We start from the raw sequence: 25,058 nt of genomic DNA, 5'->3' as shown, positions 1-25,058 counted from the left end.
CTTTGTTTAACAGCACAAAGATTTTCACATTTAAGATAATGTCACTCCCAAGAAGTCCATCTCAACAGATCAGCACTTTTCTTAGAAATCCTTTGAAATCTTCAGCACCAACATTGAATTTTGGGGATAATCTCTACTGTTGTAATTCTGCTTTGGGCATATGACTGGTTACTAGGATGGGTGATGAAAGGATAACATCATCCTTGCATATCTGAGTTAGTGGAAACTTCAATTATTTGCATAGTAGTCTTTCAGTTCCCATCATAAACCATGAAAGCATTTGTCTGCAGGAATATCATCCACTGTTCTGTGCTAAAGTCATGTTTCCTAGCCCATTTCCCATTTTGAGAGAATTTGGTTTTGCACCTAATCTAGATGGCTTGCTAGTGATTTTTAAAAATTGGAAGTGGTCTCTGATTTGATTTATGCCTCCTTTTTGCATAAGATGTGTGGAAAGCTAATTCTGGAAGCTGCACATGGAAGCAAGATAATACTGGTGGGGTCTCTGCAGTGTAGATACTGGGTAGATGTAAAGGATGATGATATTTCCATGGAAGGTTGTCTTAGTTCAGTATTAAGAATTAGGAGCTAGGAGCCCCAGCACATCTGTCTGATTGCTGTGGGAAAAGATACTCACTCCAGTGGTTCTCGCACTGTAGTCTGTGTTACACCAGAGCAGATATGTTTCAGTGTCAGTAAAGACAAAAGAAGGCTCCTGATAGCATTTTTCTTCAGTGAATAGCCTGCAAAATGAGACCAGTTGAGAACCACTATTAGCCAAACTGAGAAACATTTGATAATCAAAACTTTTCAAGGGCTACATTTTGTTTTCTTTTTTTGGTCATTTCAAAACATGTTATATTTCAGTCATAGGTGTTAAAATAAGACACTAATTGCAAACAAATCAGGGCCTTGGAATCTTGCAATTCACCCGGAACATGTAATGTGCCAAAATCTATATTTCCCCCTTAAAATACATGCAAAGGCATAGGAAGCCAATTGTTCTTTCATTTTGACATAATGCTTAAAACTTAGCGGCTACGTCTACACTGGCCCCTTTTCCGGAAGGGGCATGTTAATTTCAGCTATCGTAATAGGGAAATCCGCGGGGGATATTTAAATCCCCCGCGGCATTTAAATAAAAATGTCCGCCGCTTTTTTCTGGCTTTTAGAAAAGCCGGAAAAGAGCGCCTACACTGGCCCCGATCCTCTGGAAAAAGCGCCCTTTTCTGGAGGATCTTATTCCTACTTTGAAGTAGGATCTTATTCCTACTTTGAAGTAGGAATAAGATCCTCCGGAAAAGGGAGCTTTTTCCGGAGGATCGGGGCCAGTGTAGACGCTCTTTTCCGGCTTTTCTAAAAGCCGGAAAAAAGCGGCGGACATTTTTATTTAAATGCCGCGGGGGATATTTAAATCCCCCGCGGATTTCCCTATTACGATCTCTGAAATTAACATGCCCCTTCCGGAAAAGGGGCCAGTGTAGACGTAGCCCCCATGTTTTACTTGTAACGTCAAAAAAATTGAAATGGAAGATTTAGATCATCTTTAGAGACAGCCTTATTTACATCTATTATTTTTAGCTGAGCAAATCAATATTTAACTTAATCATGAAATAGATAATTGACATGTAATTCAGATACACACTTTACAAAGATTTGGCTTAAATCTGAAAGGAATTGACTTCAGAGTGCCTTACATAGATTTGGCGTAAGATGATTTAATAGTGGCCACACCAAGGCCCAATTTTAGTTGCTAAACCAATTTAGCTAATTCAGTACAGTTTTGAGTTGTGGACATGTTTTTAGGCACCAGGTGATGAGATGGCAGTTTGGAGAAAAGGAACATTTTCAGGAAGGTGAATTTTTCAGCTGGAAACTTAAGTTGTATTTATAGCTCAATTTAAATTTTTTTACCAGTTTCTCTAGAAAGAATTGATGTGCTTTAATCAAAAACATCTTGTGTATGTTTTTAATTTTATCTTTTTCCTTTCCCCACATTTCATGTTTATAGTTTAACAGCACCCGCTCGCCCTCTCCCACTGAGTGTTGCCACATGACCCCATGGAGTAGAAAGGTATTGGAAAAACAAGCATTCTTAAACTAACATCCCTAGCTCATTCATTTTCTCCTTTTCAAAACTCTAACCCTTTCTTTTGCTTGCTTTTTTTCTTGTCACTTTCTTGCACTATCTCAAAGAAAAGTTTGATGTGTTATTCTCTTATCAATAAGGAACAACGGTATTCCCCCTCTCCCCACAACTTTAATAGGTTTACTGGACCACAAGATCATTTCCTCCTATGACTAGCTTTTAAGATCTGGATCTAGATGAACTTTATAATGTGGGTGATTGCATTTTATTTTCTTGCAATGCTCAAAATAGACCAATATTATTCAAAACCATAAGAAGCCATCAATATTATGCCAGAGCAAAACCATCATTTATTCTGTGGAGAGTTGTCATTCCCATTGTTTGCAAACAGTAGCTTCTGCAGACAGTCAGAGCCTGCAGTCAGGTCACTACACTTTCTTTTGTCCAGCAATCCATTGTTATTCAGGGAAGAAATCAGCAGCAAAGTGAGAGAGAGAGAGAGAGAGAAAGGGAGAGAGTGTGTGTGTGTGTGTTTCTCCAATGCCCCAAACTTTTTGGGGGGTGGTTATGGGGGAGAAGTTACCTAGGAAACAAAGTCTTTTGTGCTTGAAGTTTATATGAGCTACTCACGTCTGCTGGTGATCAGCACAAAAGCTGAGAAGAGAAAGAAGGCTGCAAAGCTTTACTAAAACCATATATGGAAAAAACGTTTTTCTCAAGGGGGGAAGATACGCTGTCTCTTGGGTTTGTGGGTGTTTTTGCAGATTACGCTTAAGGTAAGTGTCATGGGATAGTTTAAATAAGTGGCTGCTAAGTATGATCTGAAACCCTTTTCAAACTGGTTTGGAAACGTTTGCCAGGCTTTAGGTCTTACACTTTTACAGGATTTGTGGGAGCTTTATTTAGAGGAATGGCACAAAGATGATAAATGGGGTGTGATTTTCTCTAATTAGGTAGCTACATGCTAAATGCTGTGCCAAGAAAAGGGAGAAAAAATGTTTGTCTTGATCACATATATGCACAAAACTCTGGAATTATATATTGTAAACAACAGTCACAGGCAAGAGCTCCAATAGTTTGCCTGCTGGGAATCTAACACTGGAAAGAAAATCAGGCTCGAAAATATTCCACAGAGTTTAGGAAAAGACATGAACAGATGTTCTGAACTAGTCAAAGACTGATCATACACTACAGAGAAATGTATTAACTGAAAAAAAGAGGAAGGTAGGGTGGACATAGAGTAAGGCATGTGTTTCCTCCCTCCCTCCCCTCCTCCAAACAAAATGGAAACAAAACAGAATTTGAAAATGTGTCTTTAGCTATAAAGTTAGGAGAACTATTTTTCATATTTTACTTTTTAGATGAAACTACAATAGCATTACAGTTCTGGGTGCTTATTCTGTTTAAAACACCTGTTTTTCTTCCGAGTAACTGACTTTTCTCTTGCTTAATTAGCTTTCTATACTTCCATGTCTAGTGGTTTGTTCCATGTCTTAGTATGTTCTAAAATACTTGCATGTTTTCTAAATAATGCTTTGAACTTCTTAAATTGGCAGCTAAACCTCTCCTTAGTTATCCTTCTTCTTGACACCAATATAATCAACATAATCAGTTACAGCCAAATGTATAGCTGTAGGTTCCCTGTTATCTGAACTAAGAATTGATACTTTGAAGGCTTTGGATCTCTTGATGCATAGTCTCAAATTAATATTTACATGGTACCAGTTTTCAGTGGCAGTCACTGTACTTATGCATACCAAAACTTTGCATGCACATTTACCATGATTTTATGTGCATATACTAGACTGGCATTTACAAATCAATATTTAGATACCTAAAATTGATTGTAATTGTGCACACTTGCAATGGATGCACAAAAAGTGCATGCCTCTACTCTTTCAAAGTGTGTCCATATAAATTTAATCTACACTAAAATATTTCCATTATGTTGAGGAATTTGTCTTTTTAGTGCACCCCATTTATCCATGGGAATAATAGTAGTACCATTGTTCTGAATATCTATAATTATTCATTCCTACCCTGTAATCTACTTCTAATCTCTTTCTACTACTTTGTTTAAATATTAGTCTTGTATGACTGAACAGTGAACACTAATTTTGAATGTATTAATTTACAGTCCCATCCACCAGAAGAGGAAGATACAGATGTCATGCTAGGGCAGAGGCCGAAAAATCCAATACATAATATTCCTTCTACACTGGATAAGCAAACCAATTGGAGCAAAGCATTACCTCTCCCAACTCCAGAGGAGAAAATGAAACAAGATGCCCAAGTGATTTCCTCTTGCATTATCCCCATCAATGTCACTGGTACAAGTCTCTTCTATTTCTTTTGCTTGATTAAAGGGTGGTCAGGTCAGGAAATTTTATTATATTAACTGTGGTTCAAAACACAGGACTTTACAACCTACAAGTAAAGACTTGAGAATTTAATTTTGTACAAGACACTAAGCGGGCTAGCTTTGTCCTTCCTACAAAGCCACTGAAGTCAGTGGCATTATATATCCAATATTAATTTGGCCCAGTGTGTTTGTGTCACATTACAAACTGTTATCTAACACTAAATTACACAATATGATGTGTAATTTTGTTATGTATGTGACTGGCAATTGGTATTTAAAAGGATAAAAAATAGCTCTTTGAATGTAGCTAACTGAAATAATGAAAAAACCCATAGTGGTTAATCATATGATAATCATGTGTAACAGAGCAAATAAGGGCAGAGAAAATGTTATGGCACTTGCGGTACTTTAAATATGCAAGTAATGGTAATGTAGCATGTAAGCCATTGCTTTGAGATCTTTTTTCGTGCTGCTAAGTTGAAGGTATAGTAATGGCATCTTCATTTATTTATAACTCTTAGTTTATGCTTTATATATTTTAACAGTGTATTTATACATTATTATACAGCAGCTTTATAAATGATTAAATGTGAGGGATAACTTATTTCCAAAAGCCAAAAATAAGCTTTCTTTTCTTTCTCTCTGTCTTCTGTCTCTTTCTCATGTGAGATTCAGTGAAGGGATTGCTAATATCATCTGAGTTTTTCTCAAAACTATCTTGAACCAATTTTTTATTAATTTAAGAGGATTAACTTAGCTCTATGACTGAAAGACTCAAGTGTAATAATCAGCAAGAAAAGCTGTGTACTTACAGTTAACCTTATAACTAGAGTTGGGTGAAATCGTTCAGCTGAAACTTTTTTCCTATGAAAAATGCAGATTCAGCTACACCAGAGTCAATTTTTCCAAATTGTCTTTTGGGGAGGGGAAAGGGGAATCTGAAAAAACTGAATCTTTTCATTTCAGCCTTTTCTAAATGATACATTTTGATTTTTTTTCCAGTTGAAAGGACTTTTCATTTCAAGATGTCCTTTAATTTTATTTTTAAAAATTAAAAATGTAAAAATTGTCAAAATTGAACTGAAACATTTTGAGACTTTTTCAGAGCCAAATGTTTGTTTTGTTTGGTCCAAAACAATTTTATTTATTTATGTTTTCATATGGCAAAGGTTTGGAAAATTTTCGGTTTCAGTCTAAACCAAAACATTATTTTCAAAATTGCCAATGAATAAAAATTATTTTATTTACACATCTCTGTTTAGAACATAAAAGTAATTATTATTCCTTTGTGCTTTTTAATACTGCTATAATCAGAGAAAAGCGTGAGGGTCACATATCCTTATGGGATATTAGAATAGAAAGTAATACTATCATAATTACCGGGAGTAATTATAAGTACAACGTGAAGCCTTAAAGAGTATATTCTTCTCAGCATGCATGTACCAATTTCTTACCTTCACTAAAGTTACACAAACATATTTGGAGAAGAGTATACCTTTAGATCTGTAATAAAGGTCAGTTTTTCTAGTAACAGGGATTTTTTCTAGATTCTGTCATAAATTGGAACCAAATTTCCACTGATCAGTTCATCACTCAAGAATGGTACATAATCTTCTGGGTGTTCAATTTGTATCATTCTTATCAACACTAATGTGTATCATTTGTACACATAACGGGGAAAGTATATCCTAGATCAGTGTGATCTTCAAACTTTTTATGCCCAAAATCCCTTTTTGAATTTAAGGGCAATTCAGGATCTATCCCACCCCTTCCCCGAGGCCTTGCTTTTTCCCTGAAGCACCACCCTGCTCATTCCATACCCCCCTCTCCCTCACTCACTCTACCCCACCCCACCCCCCACTCACTTTCACTGGACTGGGGCAGGGAATTGGGGTGCAGCAGTGGATGAGAGGAGCAAGGTCTGGGAAGGAATTTGTGTGCAGAAAGGGGCTCTGAGCTGGGGTAGAGGGGTGGGGTACAAGAAGAGGTATGGGGTGCTGGCTCTGGGAGAGTGGTGAGGGCTGGCGCAGAGTGCAAGAGAGGGGGTAGGGGGGGTGGCTCCAAGGGGCTGCAGGTTGAGTAATGGAAGAGAAATGCTGATCCAGCATAGCTAGGACTGCTGTACTTGTGCTACTCCTGATTTTAATGCTGCAAAGCCATTCAGCTCTCAACCCCCCCAAAGCATGGGACCTCTGCAGCAGCTCTGGTTCTCCATTCCTGGCAATGGGAGCTGTGGGGGTGGTACTTGCAGGCAGGAGTAACATATGGATAGAACAGTCCCATCTATAGGATGATTTAGCCCTAGGCCCCATGCTTTGGGGGGGGGGGAGGGGAGTCCCATGGTGGTCATCTCAACATCTTATCGGTGGGGTGCCAGGTGCTTTGAGAGATTACCGGGGGATCCTAGCTCACAGCAGCAGGCATCTGCTCCCCCCTCCTCCCCCCCCCTCACTGCAGTGGTGGGAGCTAGAGCAACCCAGCAGTCTACTGGGCTCCACCCAACTGCCCATCTCCTTGTCTGCTGTGCTGGCTTCACTGTGGCAGCAGGAAGGAGGGTGCCCTGGCCCCTGGGTTTTCCACCTTCTGCCAATGCAGTGAAATGGAGCGAAGACTGCTTGGTCACTCTGGCTCCCATTGTCATGGTGCATGCAGTATGGGATAACCCTTGCCAGGCGCCCCGTAACTCCTGGCTTGCATCGCTCGAGGGAAGAGGCTTTGGACAAGGGAGTGGAGAAGGAGTGAGAAGAGGTGGGATGGGGGCAGAGTAGGACAGGGAAAGGGATGTGATGGCTTGGGGCCTGTGGCAGGGGGAGTTGCCCTGGGTCCCATGCCTGGAATACTAGGGAGGGTTGCCCAAGGCCCTACTCCATCCCCCAAGGGTTGACCCTGACACAGAAACCTCTGCTTCCTTGCTCGCCCACCGTAGAAGCCTGCTGGCCACTTCCTGGAGCAGTGTGGGGCCTGGACAAGCAGGAAGCCTGCCTTAGCAGCAGTCCCACTGTACCATCAGAGATCGCTATTGACTGGGACAGTCTCCAGTCAATCATGATTGATGGTTGGTGACCACTGCACTAGGCCGCCTGCCACTGAGAGATGACCTGGCACATTTTCCACAGGGATCATATGCAAATAACTCATAATTGTTGGAATTTTGGCAACTTAAACCTATTTAATTTTGTTTAAAAAAAATGGACAAACATTCATGTTAGAAAATTAAAGTGAATGGAGTTTAGAGCACATTTGTTTATTATTTAAAAAAAGTTCTTCCTCTGCTTATTACAGGGGCATTGATGGTTACGGAACATCTGTCTGAAGTCTCTATTACACTGTAGTAGATTCCAAGAAGAACTTTTACAAGAAAGTTACTTTTTAATGTTTTACATTGTTACGTAATGTAATGTGTATGTGTGCGTATAATTATGTTTAATATAATTATATGCTATTTAACAGAGTTTTTATTTTAATATTTTTTTTTACTCGGGATTGGATTGTTTTGTTTTGTTTTTTCTAAAGACTGTAAACCACAGAAAAAGTAGCCCCAATTTCACTGTTTATGTCCCTGGCCCACTTCCTCAAACACGAGTCTTGCCAACTTTAGGGAGCACGACTTTGCATTTGTTAGTGCAGCCAACTGCAGCTAAGTGCCATATAATCTTGAGCTGCCACACTCCCTGCTTGATGCAGTTCCAATTATATACAGGGTTTACAGTGGCTCTCAGCACCTCCACTATACTAAGAGCTATATTTTTTGGCTGTTTTCCATTTAACATTCTATTGATCATGGAGAAAACCCAAACTGTCCTTTAGTAACATGCAAATGTAAACAAAATGAGATATTCTATATACCCAAAGTTTTTTAAAATGAGTGTCTAAAATTCAGTTTTTAAATCCACATTTAGGCACCTAAGTATATAGCCTAGTTTTTAAAAAGTACTTGTCACTCAGCAGCCACCATTAATGCCTATGGAAGACTGCTGGGTGCTGAGCACTGTAGAAAATCATACCAATTCTGGAAGTGGCTAAATGTGAATTTAGAAACTGAACTTTAAGTATACATTTATTTAAATGTTGATCTTATATACAAATTAAGAAAAAAGTTCTCTTAATTTGTATGTGGATTTAAAATATTTTATTGCCCCATTTCATGAAACCTCTGCATTTATATATATCCTTAGCACCCTGGTCTCCTCAGAATTGCCAAACTACTGCAACAATGGTTTTATGAATTATTTTTTTAGCTAGTTAGTTAGTCTGTTTGTTTAAATGAGTCGGAGTATAGCTGACCATATCCAGTTCATCATTTTGGCCACTTCCATTCTTGGTAGAGATGTTGATGTCATTGACTTCATGGCAAACAGATAAGTAGCTATGAGAAAGATGCCTGCCATGGAGAATTCCTGTTTTCCTTTTCTTGTTTATTTTTTTCTACTCTTGTTTCTTTTGGCAATGCAGGATGCTGAGAGGAAGTGGAGTTAGAAGTAAAACTGTGATATACCATAATATAATGTACATAAGAGCTGCATAAGGGCTCTGTTATATTTATCCATAGGGTTAATCCAGACTTACATACCTCCACTGTGTTCCAGCCATTACATTTGTTTACCATTTCTAAAGGCTAATGAGACCTATTTATGGGTTGCAGGAGTTGGTTTTGACAGAGAGGCTAGTATACGCTGCTCTCTTGTTCATTCACAATCTGTACTACAGCGAAGACGAAAGTTGAGAAGGAGGAAAACCATCTCTGGCATCCCCAGAAGAGTGCAACAAGAAATAGGTGTAGTATAAATACAAATCTTCAATAGATAGCATTCTAACTGACTTAAATTGCAGGGATCTGAGGTGGTAGCCTGCCTTCCAAACAGTTTTCCAAGGAAACATTTACGCTTTTATGATTGTGAAGTTTGAAAATGATTGGTTTATTTTTCTTTAATACAGTAAGCAAAGTTATATTACTCAATATGGCTTTGACATACTACAGGCCTTACTGAGTGATATAGATATACATGTTCAACCCTTATTGTTTAAATGTAATCAGTTACTTAATTTTTTCATTTATTTTTGTTATATAACCATAGTTATGTGCATAAAAAGTAACTAGATTCAGTGAAAGTTTTTTCTTGTGCAAGAGATCTTAAGGTAAAGAAGTGACAGATGTTTTCTTGCAAGATGATGAGCTATCTCAGTATCAGAACAATTTACATATATAGCCAATTGAATATTTGCATTAGACATCTGTAAATGCTTTTCTGGAAACTTTGTCAAACATTATTCTTACCTGTTTTTACCATTTCTCTTCCCACTCATTCTTTATTACTTAGGATGAAATTGGGAGGCCTAACTCTGATTTCACTTAAATCAGTGTAAATCAAAAGTAACTCAGTGGGAGTCAGCTCCAGTGTAACATGGGTATGAAATCAACATTAGATCCAGGATATTTATTTCTTTAGCATACCTCTACTCCTGAAGTCAGCCAGGAATGTGTTCATATTAGGGAATAAGCAAACAGAGCCCATGAAACAAAGATCCTGTTGTTATACAAATGCTCTACGTGGTAAAGAATCAGAGAAGGGAAATTCATATGTATACAATCAAAATAGATTTGTTTTAAACAAAATGTTTACAAAGTTTTCTCTGAGGCAACACTTCACTAAAACAGCCTTTATTAGTTAAAATACAGTGGCACAAACTAAAAAGTTAATATTTATCTTGTCACAGCAAGATCAGCTCAGCGCAAGATCACATTGCAGGAATAGGAGAACCAAGATCACATTGCAGGAATAGGAGAATTTCCCATCTTACCGGGATAAGGTCTGCCTTATATGCTTTTTATAGTAAAGTTTCATTTGGTACAATTCTCAGCAAGAAAAAGTCTACAACGAAATGTGTCTTGGGTTACTTTGTGGGTCATCATTAGTCAGCAAATGTAAAAATGTATCTCACACAATTTTACATGTATCCTAGATTCTGATGAATCACCAGTAGCGAGAGAACGGAATGTGATTGTGCATGCAAATCCAGACTTCTCCAGTACAATCAACAGGAGATCAGGTACCAGGGACTCTGAGTGCCAGACTGAAGAAATTCTTATTGCTGCTCCATCCAGAAGAAGAATCCGAGCTCAGAGAGGTCAAAGCGTTGTAGCCTCCCTGTCGCATTCAGCCGGCAACATTTTGGTGTTGACAGACAACGGTGACACAATGTTCACTACAGGAGTGAGCAACCGTATCCGATCACGGAGTCTTCCTCGTGAAGGTGCTAGAGCCAGTGAAGCTGATCAAGATGCTGGTGCCAAAACTTCAGTGTATGAAGCAGAACACTTTTTAGCAAGTCAAGAAAGAATTACAAAAAAGGGTAATGATAGCATCAATAACCAGGGTACACAAGAACACCAGCCTATAGGTTTAACTTGTTCTCAGCACCTCCATAGCCCAGAACATAATATAAATGAGAGAGGGAGGTCAAGGTTGTCAAGAATGGCAGATTCTGGAAGCTGTGAGATTTCATCAAACTCTGACACCTTTGGGAGCCCCATTCACTCTATCTCCACAGCAGGAGTCCTTCTCAGCAGTCACATGGACCAGAAAGATGACCATCAGTCCTCCAGTGGGAACTGGAGTGGAAGTAGCTCAACATGTCCCTCACAGACATCAGAAACTATTCCTCCTGCTGCCTCTCCTCCACTGACTGGATCTTCACATTGTGACTCAGAATTGTCACTGAACACTGCTCCTAATGCCAATGAAGATTCTAGTGTCTTTATAACAGAGCAGTACAGTGATCACATAGATAAGGTTCGAGGTCACAGGGCAAGCTCCTTCACTTCCACTGTAGCGGATTTACTTGATGACCCCAATAACAGCAACACAAGCGACAGTGAATGGAATTATCTGCATCATCATCATGATGCTTCCTGTCGTCAGGATTTCAGCCCTGAACGCCCAAAGGATGACAGCCTAGGCTGCCCAAGTTTTACGAGTATGGCCACTTATGATAGCTTTCTAGAAAAAACCCCATCTGACAAAGCAGACACTAGCTCACACTTCTCTGTGGACACGGAAGGATATTATACCTCCATGCACTTTGACTGTGGTCTCAAAGGTAATAAAAGTTATATTTGTAACTATGCAGCTGCAGGTTCTGAGAGTGGCCGGAATGCAGATATTGCTTCCAGTCTCACTGATTGTGCCTGGCAGGATTATGTAAACCACAGGAAGCAGGGAAGACAGAGCATCTCTCTTAAGAAACCAAAGGCAAAGCCAGCCCCACCAAAACGCAGTTCATCTTTAAGGAAGTCTGATGGCAGCACAGATCTTCCTGAGAAGAAAGAACCAAAGATAAACAGTGGGCAGCACATGCCTCACACTTCCAGGGAAATGAAGCTGCCACTCGAGTTTTCAAATACACCTTCCAGAGTGGAAAACTCTAATCTGCCAAGCAAACAGGAACTCTCCTGGATTAATCAGAATGACAGTGGACTAAAGAACATTCCGTTTGACACCACGGATATTCCATCATTTAAAGATGAAGGTGCTGAACAATCTCACTATGCAGATCTCTGGCTTCTAAATGACTTGAAATCTAATGATCCTTATAGGTCTTTATCCAATTCAAGCACTGCTACGGGTACTACAGTCATAGAATGCATAAAGTCACCAGAAAGTTCTGAATCACAAACATCGCAGTCCGGATCAAGAGCCACCACTCCGTCTCTCCCTTCTGTTGATAATGAGTTTAAGCTGGCTTCCCCAGAAAAGTTGGCTGGTTTAGCATCACCCTCTAGCGGTTACTCCAGCCAGTCTGAAACACCAACATCCTCTTTCCCAACTGCTTTCTTCTCTGGGCCTTTATCTCCAGGGGGTAGTAAAAGAAAGCCAAAAGTACCAGAAAGGAAGTCCTCATTACAACAGCCTTCTTCTAAAGATGGCACCGTATCTCTAAACAAAGACCTAGAACTTCCAATTATACCTCCTACTCATCTTGACCTAAGTGCTCTTCATAATGTCTTGAATAAACCATTTGCTCACAGAAACCAGTTGCATGCTTTTAATTACAATAAACAGAACGTGATAGGAGAAGCACTAAACCCTAATCCTCCACCAGGCCTTGCTATTACACCTTCAGTTCTTAAATCAGTTCACCTTAAATCAATTAATAAGCCCGAAGAAGTGAAACAAAAAGACAATAATACAGACTTTCTCTGCATACAAGAAACCTCATTAATGGTGACTGCCATTTCTCCAGACAACATGAGGCCGCTTGTAGCTAAGAAATCAATATCACGTCAGTACTCTACAGAAGATGCCATAATGTCCTATATTGACTTTTCTCCAATGGAGTCGGGCCCTGCTAAACTGCATTCAGAGAAAAGTTCATCCAGTAGTTTACAGAATAATTGTGATCAAGAAACTGTAATCTCAGCAAATGTGGATATTTTAGAAGCAAACACCGTGAAAGACCAAATGTACCCAGTTGGTGAGCCTGTATCAGAGAACACACAAACCTGTAGCACATCTGCAGAAGAGTTTACAGAAGGTTTTGTTGCCCCCACAAGTGATTATGAAATTAAGATAACGTATCATGAAACAGAATGGGAAAAGAGCTTTGATCCTGGGCAGATTAAGGACGAATTACCTGCAATCTATGAACAAAAGTTAGAATCTAAACCTGTGGATGAAAACACATTCCAATCTGATCCACCAGCTGGAGGAGCAGACATTAGTAATCAGCCTAAGCATCACTTTAATATAAGCCACCATAATGACAAAGTGCCTGGGAATATCAGATATGAATCAGAGATATCAACAGTAAATTCACTTAATGAAAAAAGTTCTGAGCAGGAAAATGATGTTGCATCAGGTATTCCAACCAAAAGTGCCTCTGATGACAGCAGGGCAGAGGAGACAAAGGGGAGTGAAGATGATGCTTTACTGAAAGGTCAGTTCTATAATTATTTTTTAAAGTTATAGAATTAGTTGATTATATAGAGATGATTTTTAGTGATTCCATAAAAATATTGATTCTCAGGTTGAGTAACTCTTCTTAATTCCATTGATTTTTAATGATGCTATCCTGATTTATGTCAGCTGAGTATCTGGCTGACTTTATTTTAAACATTCTTAAGAATATATATTTTGCATTGGCCTGTTACTTAATTTCAGTTAAAAGAACTAAAGCTCTTACCAAGAAATAGTACTTTGACAGATGAGTACAATATTTAGACTAGATTTAAAGTGTAAATTATTGTATAGACTAATCTATTATTAATTGAGCTTGTGAATTGCATTAGTAGTCCTACTGTGAAGTGTGGCAAGCATCTGACATTCCTTCTTTTCTTATTTAAGAATCTTCTCCAAGTGATGATTCCATAATTTCACCATTAAGTGAAGATTCTCAGACTGAAGCAGAAGATGCTTTTGTGTCTCCAAACAAACCTCGCACTACAGAGGATCTATTTGCAGTCATTCACAGGTGACCTAGCATTACTATTACTGTAATCTAGCTATGGTATGTCTACACTGCACACTTATTTCGAAATAAAATATTCTGGAATAGTTATTCCGAAATAGCTTATGTCGAAATAACACATCTACACTGCAGGGAAACCTCAAAAATCGTCTGAGGCAGGCTTCCCTAATGTAACAGTGCTATCTTGATTTAGAGTCCCAGGAGGCACTGGGGAGGAATAATTTAGAATGGCCCGAGTGAGGGGCTATTTCGAAATACCAGCAGTGGCGTGTCTACACATGCCTTATTTCAAAATAGCTATTTTGGAATAAGTGTTATTTCTTGTAGAATAAGGTTTACAGATTTTGGAATAAGCCATCCATTATTTCAAAATAATTTTGAAATAATGGAATGGCTGTGTAGATGCTTGCATTGTTATTTCAAAATAATGCTAGTTATCGCGAAATAACGGTGCAGTGTAGATGCATCCTATGTGAATACAGAATACAATCTCCTGCAAAGTGAAAAAAGTAAAAAATGTTTGATGGAGCTGCTGAGAGTAGGGATGTAAAAATGTGGTTAAAAATGTAACCATGTAGCCACTAAAAATCATAATGATTACATGCATTGTGTATAAATAGCTATCTCCCCAGGAACAGGGTCAGCAAGGCCAGCCGGTCTCACTCTCAGGGAGCCAGCGTGTAAACCTGAGTGGGAGGTGAGGGGACCGACCAGGCCTGCCACAGATAGGGGCTGCTCCAGTGTGCCCTGCAGGGCTGGAGCAGCCCTCTGCCCAACATGGGCAGGGTGCTGCTCTAGCGCCTACCTGTTAACCAGTACCGGTAAACCTCACCATTAAGGGTGAGGCTTACCAGGTAACCTTTTATGTCCCTAACTGAGATTATGTAATTATTTTGTTAATTAACCAAAAAGATTGTTAGGTCTGTTTGTCATAACTGTTGGTTTAAGTCATGGTAAGCTGAAGGAGACGACTGTTTATAACAATCAGGATTTTCTATGAAGCAATACCTGTAGATTTGTCAAAAAAAGAGTTCTGAGAAACTGTTCAGCTAGTTCAGAATTGAAGCTGGGGTGTTCATAAAAGCAACAAATACCAATGTTGAAGATCCTGTTCTTTTTCAAACTGTTCTGCCAATTAAGGAGAACTACAGCACCAGATGGGCATTTTCACAAAGTAGCCATTGCTGGGTTAGCAATGCTTTCTAAATCTAAAAACCACAAAGCTGTGTGTGAGGTAAGCTAACTCTCTTCATATCTTGCACAAAATGGCAAAAGTGAGAACACGAAGAGTTAAGGCATCTAACATAGCATACCTTTTACTCCTTCATCTTTACCCCCTAGAACTACGATAAAACACATGCAACCACAGATCTTTGCCCCTGTAGGGATGCCAGCCTACCAACGCCCATCAAGTATTTTGCTATCTGAGGGTACGTCTAGACTACGGGTTTTTTTTTCAAAAGGAGATATACAAATTCGGCACTAATTTGTATATCATCTTCCAATCGCTTTTTCGAAAGCAGGGTTTTTAAAAGTGAAAGTAGTCTGGACACGCTTTTTTGGGGGAAAAAAACCTTTTTTCGAAAAAAAAATGCTCTTCCTAAAAAAAGGAAGTTTATGTGGTTTTTCGAAAAAGGGGTTTTTTTTCTGAAAAAACCCCACATCCAAACTACTTTCACTTTCAAAAAAGTGATCAGAAGAAGATATGCAAATTAGTGCCAAATCTGCATATCTCCTTTTGAAAAGAAAAGTAGTCTAGATGTATCCTCAGGATGGACTTAATCATGTTAAGTTTTGCTTTATTGATATTATTGGGAGTGATGAAGGATTATGTGCAGTGGGAGACTGGTGGCATCCCCCTAATTATGCATTTCCAGACTTTCAGACAGTTAGATTTTCAAAGTGGTATTTGATTTTTGTATAGAAAATATAATCTCATTGGGTGCTAGCTGAGTTCCATTAAAACACACTTTCAAATTTAACTGTTTTTAACAGTTAGTTATGAATTTCCTGTTTATTTAATGAAAGCCAAGAGCTTCAATTGGGTGAGCATATAAAAGCTACAAGAGAGAATAGCAGAGTGCATATGGCCTACCAAAGCAGGATTCCCTGCTTCTAAATATTAGAAAATCCATAGAAGGTGTGTATAACAGTGGGAATTATATAATCCTGGAATATGGGGTAGTGGATGGTGAGACAATGGAGGATTGCACATCATATATGCCTTCCCTAGTTTCCTGCAACACTATCTTTACCCTTTCTCTTCTCTTCCATTTCATGCACTTTATACTTTTCAGCCCTATTTTATTCCATTTCATCATATTCCATCCCATCAGTGTTCTACCTTTCTTCTCTTTAGCACCACAACTTTGAGACATGATTTCATGCTACCCATCAGTATGCCCCTGTCAAGGCTGTCCCCCACTGTGGCACTCTGAGTGCAGGAGGTGGGGGCCGCAAGAGACCTTGCCTCTATAGGCTTCTGCTTAAAAGTTCCCGAAGGTCACAGATTCCCTGGCCTTGAGAGGTAGCTACCATCTTCTTCTTCTTTAACCCTGGTACTCTGAGTGAAGCATAGGTCAGCCACCTATGCTACCACTACTAAGCAAAAAAACCTTTTCTTAAACCCAGGAAGAAGCACTTGGAACTTCTTCCAGAGGGGTATCCCAAGCTTAAAAAGAGATGAAAAAAAAAAACCATTGCAATCTCTTATAGCTGACCTCTGTTTTAGGCATGCATACACAGACCTACTATTACCCTCCAGGACACAAGAATCAAATCATCACCTTTAAAAAAGGTGATTTTATTAACAAAACACAAAGATATACTTGATATCATCTTATCAATAAACTAGGGAAATACAACCCAGATGGGGCTACTATAAGGTGGGTGCATAACTGTCTGGATATCTGTTCTCAAAGAGTAGTTATCAATGGTTCACAATCATGCTGGAACAGCATAACAAGTGGGGCTCCACAGGGGTCTGTTTTGGGACCAGTTCTGTTCAGTAGCTTCATCAATGATTTAGATGATGACATATAGAGAGTACGATTATTAAGTTTGCAGATGATACCAAGCTGGGAAGGGTTGCAAGTGCTTTGGAGATAGGGTCAAAATTCAAAATGATCTGGAGAAACTCGAGAAATGGTCTGTGATAACTAGTATGATGTAAGGACAAATGCAAAGTACTCCACTTAGGAAGGAACATTCAGTTTCACACACACAGACTAGGAAGTGATTGTCTAGGAAGGAGTACTGCCAAAAGGGATTTAGGGGTCATAGTGGACCCACAAGTTAAACATGAGTCAACAGTGTAACACTATTGCAAAAAAAGCAAAAATGATTCTAGGCTGCATTAACAGGAATGTTGTGAGCAAGACATGAGAAGTCATTCTTCCACTCTACTCTGTGCTGATTGGGCCTCAGTTGGGCTGTGTCTACATTGGCACCCTTTTCTGGAAAAGGGTGCCAATGTAGACACAGCCCTCAAGTATTGTGTGCAGTTCTGGGCACCACATTATAAGAAAGATGTGGAGAAATTGGAGAAGCTCCAGAGAAGAGTAACAAAAATGATTAAAGGTCTAGAAAACATGACCTGTAAGGGAAGACTGAAAGAACTGGGCTTGTTTAGTTTAGAAAAGAGAAGACTGAGAGGGGACATAATAGTGGTTTTCCAGTATCTAAAGCGGTGTTACAAAGAGGAGGGAGAAAAATTGTACTCCTTGACTTCTGATAATAGGACAAAAAGCAATGGGCTTAAATTGCAGCAAGGGAGGTTTAGGTTGGACATTAGGAAAAACTTCCTGTCAGGGTGGTTAAACACTGGAATAAATTGCCTAGGGAGGTTGTGGAAGCTCCATCACTGAATATATTAAAGTGCAGGCTGGATAGACATCTATCAGGGATGTTCTTGACAGTGCTTGGTTCTTCCATGTGGGCAGAGGACTGGACTTGATGACCTCTCTAAGTCCCTTCCAGTTCTACTATTCTATGATAAAGCATACTTGGTTGTTAGGTGTTTTAAAGTAATTGAGAAATGAACAATTTAAAAACACAGAGAAATTTCATCCCTAGGATACACCTTAAGTACAATGTGAATGGGGGAGGGGGGAACAAGGACTTGTCAGAGAGAAGATTAACCAAACAACAAAACAAAGAAAATAATCTGATAGCGTCTAAATAGACATTCCATTCCCTGTCTACTCACTGATCCATGCTTCAAGGTCCAGTCCATTTCCATGCCCAGTATTCTTTGTAGGTATGTAGTTCTGCCTGGTTCAGTTTACCTTGTCCCTGTGCCCCCCAACACCTGGCTTAAAACTCACACAAAGAAGAAAAGCAAGCAGGTATTCCTTTCATTTCAAATTTCAACATCTTCCCCCATTGGCTTTCCTGGCTCCCTGCCAACAACTTCTAGCTACTTGAGTTTAACCCTTTGGTTACTGAATACTGGGATGTTCAAAAAAGGCCAGCACTCCTCCTTATCCATCGCAGCTCCAAAGAGCCCTAACCCATTGCATGTCTCTCCCAATTCCTCTTCCCTTTCTCTGTATATCCTCCTAAACTCTTGCACTGTCTCATTTCCCCTCTAACTCAGAAATAGGTTGTCAGAAGAACATCAGTTTATAAATATTGCTTTACATATGATAGGTCAAAAAGACAAGGAATTATTTTCAAAGTAAACTAGCTTTTTCAAACCACCATAATCTTAAAACTTTGATTTTTACCAAACTTTCCAGAAAAAATGTATGTCTGGATGACAACTACATAACAATTTTTGGCTCTTTATTTGGGATCTTTATTCTCCTTCTTTCTATCTGAGCTAATAGTCACTTTTTTGGTTAATATTTGAAAAGGAATTTTAAAGGTTGTTTCATTATAATATGGTATTGTGTTGCTGTTCAACAGTTTGAATATTTTTATGGAATGAATAAGACAATTTACAAATACAATTACAGCCATTCATTGTTGTTGTTAACATGCATATCTCCTGAACAAAATACTCACAATCATCTCTGCCTTCTGCCTACTGGCTCTGTTCTTATGAATTGCTATGATATTGACACCTAAGAGAAGCCAACATTTCAGAAATAGAATTTTTTTGATAATTAAAATTTTCCATCACAACTAAAGTACAATTGAAGTTTTCTAATATCAGCTACAATGGATTAAAACTAATAGTTTAAACCTAAGACATATATATCAATATTCAGAAGCAGGGACAAATTGTCACTAACTCTTCTGCCACTAGAGTGGATTCGATCTGATGGATCTTGCTAGAGAATGGGAGCCAAAACAATGTCACCTTTTGTTGCATTAGTCAATACTATCCCCAAACTTGTATAAACCATATTATGGATAAACTGTATAGACTGGACCTAGCAGAGTTGAGTGGGACAGGAGCTATTCTCTGTAAATAGTGTCTAATGTACGTACAATTCTTACATGCTGTTCAAAGTTTTTTAATTATTATTATTAACCTACATTACTTGGTGTGGATTCATCAGTTAATAGGTGCCTACTTCCATGAAGCTGTAAAGAGCTGTAGCAATGCTATGTATTATTCCATGTGAAAACCATACAAACATTTGTGCCTTTGATTTTAACAGATCAAAAAGGAAAGTACTTGGGAGAAAAGATTCGGGGGAGCTTTCTGTAAGAAATAGATTGAGAGCTTCATCTGTGGCTAGCAGTACAGCACCGGCTAGCAGCATGGCACCTTCAAGCAGCACAGCACCTGCCAGCAGCGTGCCACCCGCCAGCAATACAGGAGCCCCAACAAGCAGTCAGAGGTCTCCAGGTCTTATTTACAGGAATGCCAAAAAGTCCAACACATCTAACGAGGAATTTAAGCTACTGCTCCTTAAAAAGGGCAGTCGATCAGATTCTAGCTATAGGATGTCAGCCACTGAGATACTAAAGAGCCCTATTTTGCCCAAATCTTCCAATGAGCTAATTGTGGATTCACCTCAAAACACTGATGAGACTTCCCAGGCATCAACTACTCCTGAAGCATTATCCCCCTTGTCTCCTTGCTCCCCTAGAGTTAATGCAGATGGTTTTTCCTCCAAGAGTTTTTCTACATCTGCATCTTCAAGGGTAGGGCGCTCCCGGGCACCTCCTGCAGCCAGCAGTAGCCGTTACAGTGTACGCTGTAGGCTGTACAATACACCAATGCAAGCTATCTCAGAAGGAGAAACTGAAAATTCAGATGGCAGCCCTCATGACGATCGGTCTTCTCAGAGTTCAACATAAGCTGCCTAAGCTCGAGAGCCCCACTGTTGACTGTGAAACTTGTAAACTCTGAAATTGCTGGGGTTTTAAAAGGATGTGACTATAACAGGCCAACTCTGTAGCAGTCAAAACAATTGCAGGGCAATAGAAATGCTTACAAGTGTTTGTGTTTATAAAATGCTGGGAAAACAGAAATGTAGAGCTGTAGCTAACTATTACATTTTCTAAAAAGTAGAAATATATGCTATGACTCTTCTGTTTACCTTTAGCTTCATTTAATGTTCTCTCATTTATGTTGTCCCTATCGATTTCAAAATCATCTAATTTTCTCAGAATTAAAAAGTAACTTTTTTAAGTTGCCCATTTAGAAACAAAACCTCTCACTGTAGTGCTTCTCTAGGGAAAACATGAACTTGTGCTTAAGGATTGGTATTTTTCTACGCTAAAATGAACGGAAACAAAATTTAGAAAAAATTAACAAAACACATGTAAATACCATATTTTTGATAAAAATCTGTAAATAGGATTATCAGAAAAAGTGGACACGTAACAAATAATTTACTGCATTACAACTTTGTTTATAGAAGGCAAAAGTAGTAAAATGTACTAACTGTATTCTGTGAATACCATTTTCATATCAAACATCATATTTACATGTCCACCAATACCACTTTCAGTGTGATCAAAAAGCCTCACATCTGAATTCTAACTGTATGAAAAAACTCAATGATAATTAATGAAATATTAAGGCTAATTAAGAGCCAATTAATTTTAAAATAACCATTTGTCTTTCGAAATTTAGCTCAAAACAAATAAATTGTAAAGTGCAGCTGTGAGTTGCAATGTGGTAATTGGTAGGGATGGAAAGCATGCTTTTAACAGACCAAAATCATTTCTAATGCAAAGCCCCAAGCAGTCACATTTGACAGCATCTCTTAGCCCTTTATTCTGACATGGATTGCATTAGAGAGAATAGATATGAGGAAATAGTACTTATTTTCATATTCTTATTAGGCTATTGGGATACATAACAGTCATAACCTGAGAACTATAATCTTTAAACATGATTAGTTTCTGATTCTTAAAAGAAACAAATAAATTATAAGCATGCAACAAGCACCGCTGATTTATCAGTAAATATTTGCAATGAGTTTTCAGTGAAGCTTTCTCTTTGTGCTGATGAGATTCATGCTACCTAAATATTTACAGAAATGACACTGTGAAAAACTGGGAAATAAATGTGTATACGCATTATTTATATTCATTGTTAAATAGGGAATGCTCTGGTTCATTATGCCAGCCACATACAGCTTAGTTTTGTCTGGGTGTATCAGAAATGATTAACAGGGTGGGGGGAATGTGATGGGTTGCGGGAAAGGAGATGAATCAGAGTAAATGCTTTGATAAAAATGAAGGCAGGGAAACAAAAGCTGAATTACTTGAAGTTACTTGAATTTTCTTGACTTAAAACTGAAAGAAATTGTAGCTGTGAGCTCAAACCACAAGTTGTTTTATACCTTTAATTTAAACAAAATAAAATCAATGTTTAAAATGATAGGCCTGATTCCCTTTTGTTACACCAGTTTTACATCAGTGTAGCATGGCTTAAGCCAAGTAGAGAATCAGGCCCTATTTGTCCAAAATTTAAGCAACTGGTATTGCTTACACTAGAATATGCTTCTGAACGTGGTACGGTTTAATGCAGAGTACAGCTTTTAGGAAGGAATGTGATTTGCAGTAGGACACAGTGAGTAGGATGACAGAAAGAATGGAGTTTGGTACTAAATAAATCAATCAAAAGCTGGCTTCAAGCATAAGTAAACAATGTTAGGGAAGTGGAATATGTGAAACTAGTTTCATTGGCTTAGGTTTACTTATACAAGTTGGACCTCTCTGGTCCAGCTCCCCCAGACCTGAGGGCTCCTGAACCACAGAGTTTACCCAACCAGGAGAGGTCAGTGTTCCCCTGCTGGCTGCCCTAATCTCAGGCTCCTTTCCTTGGAGCTCCCAAGGCTGGGCTCCCACCCCACTGCCCACAGGCTGCTGCCAGAGTTCCCCAGAATTCTGGCTGGGACCGCCTGACTGCTACTGGCCCCACTGCCACTGAGGATTCCCTGGACTCCACAGCCAAGGCTCCCCCACCACCACCTAGCCCCGCTCCCACCGGAGGTTCCCTTGCTGGACCATCCAGCCACCCCAGCCCTGCTGTTACTGGAGATTCCCTAGATTCCCTGGCCGGGGCTCCTGGGCCACCTGGCCCCGCTGCCACTGGGGCCACCCACCTACCAGTCCTGCTTCTGCCAGGGGTTCCCTGGGGTTCCGTGGCCTGGGAGCACCTGGCCGCCACCTGGCCCTGCTGCCGCTGGGGGTTCCCTAGCCTGGCTGGAGCTCTGCTGCCTGGCCCAGCCACTGCGCGTTCTCACAGCTAGCTCCTGACCTGCAGATCTCCTTGGTCCAGCAACTTCTGTGGCTCTGCCAGACCACAGCTGTTACCAGACAAGAGGATTTGGGAGGCTCATCCTGTACAATGCATCAGGCAGAGGTTTTTTTTTTTAATAAGGTAAATCGTGTTTTAAATAGAAAAGTTCTATTTAAAATTGGAATGATTGAATAAACTAGAATGACAACAAAAATAGAATGTTATTTCCCACTAGAACATGTCCTATTTTATTTAGTGTACACCACAAAAAATATAATTCAGAGTTTCTTACCACCCTTCTATGCAGTGAGATAGCATACAGTACGTGGGTTATGGTCAGTGTGTGCATGTGGGTATGTGTGTTGCGGAGGCGAGAATTAAATGAGCAAAATGGTTTAAAACATTAGGAAAACCTGGAGGTGTTTAATGAAATAAGTAGGTTAAGGTTTTGGAAATAAGCCTCATTGCTTGTGTTAACAGACTAGTTATGAAAACCCGAGTGTAAAGCAGATGAAATGTATGAATTAGTAGGTTTTTAACCAGGACATGTTCAACATCTCAAAATACTTTCTTTGAAAAACATGATTAAATGAAGTCGATGAATCAAACAGAACAATCTTATTCAGTCATCTTAGGTCATTTACCTTAAAATATATATTAGCAGCCCTTTTATAATATCCTTAGAGATGATATATGTGCTTTAAAAAGTCATTCTAAAATTTATATGGAAAACAGCTGAGTTGACTTTAATAAGTTGATATCACTTATTAACAAACTAAGCATTTAATTTAATAGTGATATCATATATATATAGATATAGAATAAAGATAAATTATGAGGCAGTAATATACCCTCTGTATGTAATGCTCACAGAACTATCACATCAAATATAGTTTTACTTATTTTGTTTAATCTAAAATCTATGACAGAGTTTTTCTATTTTCTATTTAACAGATTTAAACCCAAATGAAGCTGGATTGTAAATCCACTACGAGAAAAATAATTCACAATCACAAGTGTGGGAGCAGAAAAAAAATGAAAAGTAACTCCTTTAGTGGGGTATATCTCTTAAATACTCAAGACAAGCTTTAGAACAAAAATAACATATCTTCTAACAGGGTACAATGCTACACTAGGTGTGAACTATCATTCCAATCTATAGTTCTGTTTGCACTGATGTTATGGAAATGGTTTTGGGGAATTATGCAGCTGTTTGTGTCTGAACAATAACTATTTTTTCTTTTTTTGTTTTGTGGAAGCATAGAGGACATGGAATAGTTGTAGCAAAGAAAGCAAATGTTTGCTTTTGCCAAAGGTCAGTGATTGAGTGCATTTGCTGCAATGGTGGCAGATTTAGAGAAATACTGTAGGTTATGACTTAAAAACTTAAAAAAATTAAGAAGGTTACAGTGTAACTATTTTGGTACTAGCACCAGTTCATGCTGGCAGAAAAGACAATGGTTTATGGACTTGCATCCATTTTGTATTTTTGTAATATTTGTAAATATGAACTTTTTAAATTGTTGCAAAGATGGTTTCTTTTGTAAAAATGTTTTCAAAGTTTACATTAAATCCAAGCCTTTGTATATTTTAGAGCTGTGCAACACTTTAAGTCTTGTATTTATTTTTAGTAAAATCAGTGAGTTTCATTGTGAACCCCTCTCAAAAATGTGCCCAAAAAGTTTGATTACCTAGAAAGTGTGTATAGAAACTGCAAATAAACGTGACTGCAATTAAACCACACATTCTCTTTATTGTACTGCAATGAAATGCTGTTTGTGATCAATTGCCTGCAAATGTAGCCGTTTAAAAAGATAAGTTACTAAGTACAATACACGTTTCATACAGTCTATTATTTTTTCTCCTTGAATTTTAATTTTTAGTTCCTAGAGGACAAAATCCTATCATCCTGATCCAGACAAAACTGCCATTGACTTTAAGAGGGTTTTTAAAGGGTTCAGAGAGGTAGCCGTGTTAGTCTGTTTCAGCAAAATCAACAAGGAGTCTGTGGCACTTCAAAGACTAATGAATTTATTAGGATATTTGAGCATAAACTGTGAGCTACAACTCACTTCCTCAAATGCTGAAAAGAAAAAAAGAAAAGACAAAAGAAAAATGATACAGAGATGGGACTGTGACATCAGTACTAATTATATTAGAATGGATGTGGCTCATCTCCAACAGCGGTGAGAAGGCCCGAGTACCTGAATGGGAAATTACCTTCTGTAATGTGAAAACCACTCCAGGGCTATGTCTAGACTGGCATGATTTTCCGCAAATGCTTTTAATGGAAAAGTTTTTCCGTTAAAAGCATTTGCGGAAAAGAGCGTCTAGATTGGCATGGACGCTTTGGCGCAAAAGCACTTTTTGCAGAAAAGCGTCCATACCAATCTAGACGTGGTTTTGCACAAGAAAGCCCCGATTGCCATTTTCGCCATCGGGGCTTTTTTGCGCATAACAGTTTTTAGCTGTCTAAACTGGCCCTCTTG

At 38.9% G+C, this 25,058-nt stretch overlaps 1 protein-coding gene across 4 annotated transcripts in view; it reads left to right on the top strand.

Annotated features, from left to right (window-relative positions):
- Nucleotides 1-24,307, top strand: part of NHS (NHS actin remodeling regulator) — a 364,610-nt gene extending 340,303 nt beyond the window's left edge. For 2 of the 4 annotated variants that reach the window (XM_075914029.2, XM_006113361.5), the window contains exons 4-9: nucleotides 2,012-2,074; nucleotides 4,227-4,419; nucleotides 9,094-9,225; nucleotides 10,413-13,385; nucleotides 13,793-13,919; nucleotides 19,526-24,307. In XM_075914029.2, the coding sequence (XP_075770144.2) occupies nucleotides 2,012-2,074; nucleotides 4,227-4,419; nucleotides 9,094-9,225; nucleotides 10,413-13,385; nucleotides 13,793-13,919; nucleotides 19,526-20,171 (4,134 nt within the window). In that variant the 3' untranslated portion in view covers nucleotides 20,172-24,307. The other 2 variants (XM_089775003.1, XM_075914037.2) reach the window with 2 other exon arrangements.
- Nucleotides 24,308-25,058: the final 751 nt, after the last annotated feature.

Source organism: Pelodiscus sinensis, chromosome 1 (assembly GCF_052426305.1).
Source record: "Pelodiscus sinensis isolate ZL-2025 chromosome 1, ASM5242630v1, whole genome shotgun sequence".
In the NCBI taxonomy this organism is placed as follows: Eukaryota; Metazoa; Chordata; order Testudines; family Trionychidae; genus Pelodiscus; species Pelodiscus sinensis.
This window is presented reverse-complemented; position numbering and strand designations above follow the sequence as displayed.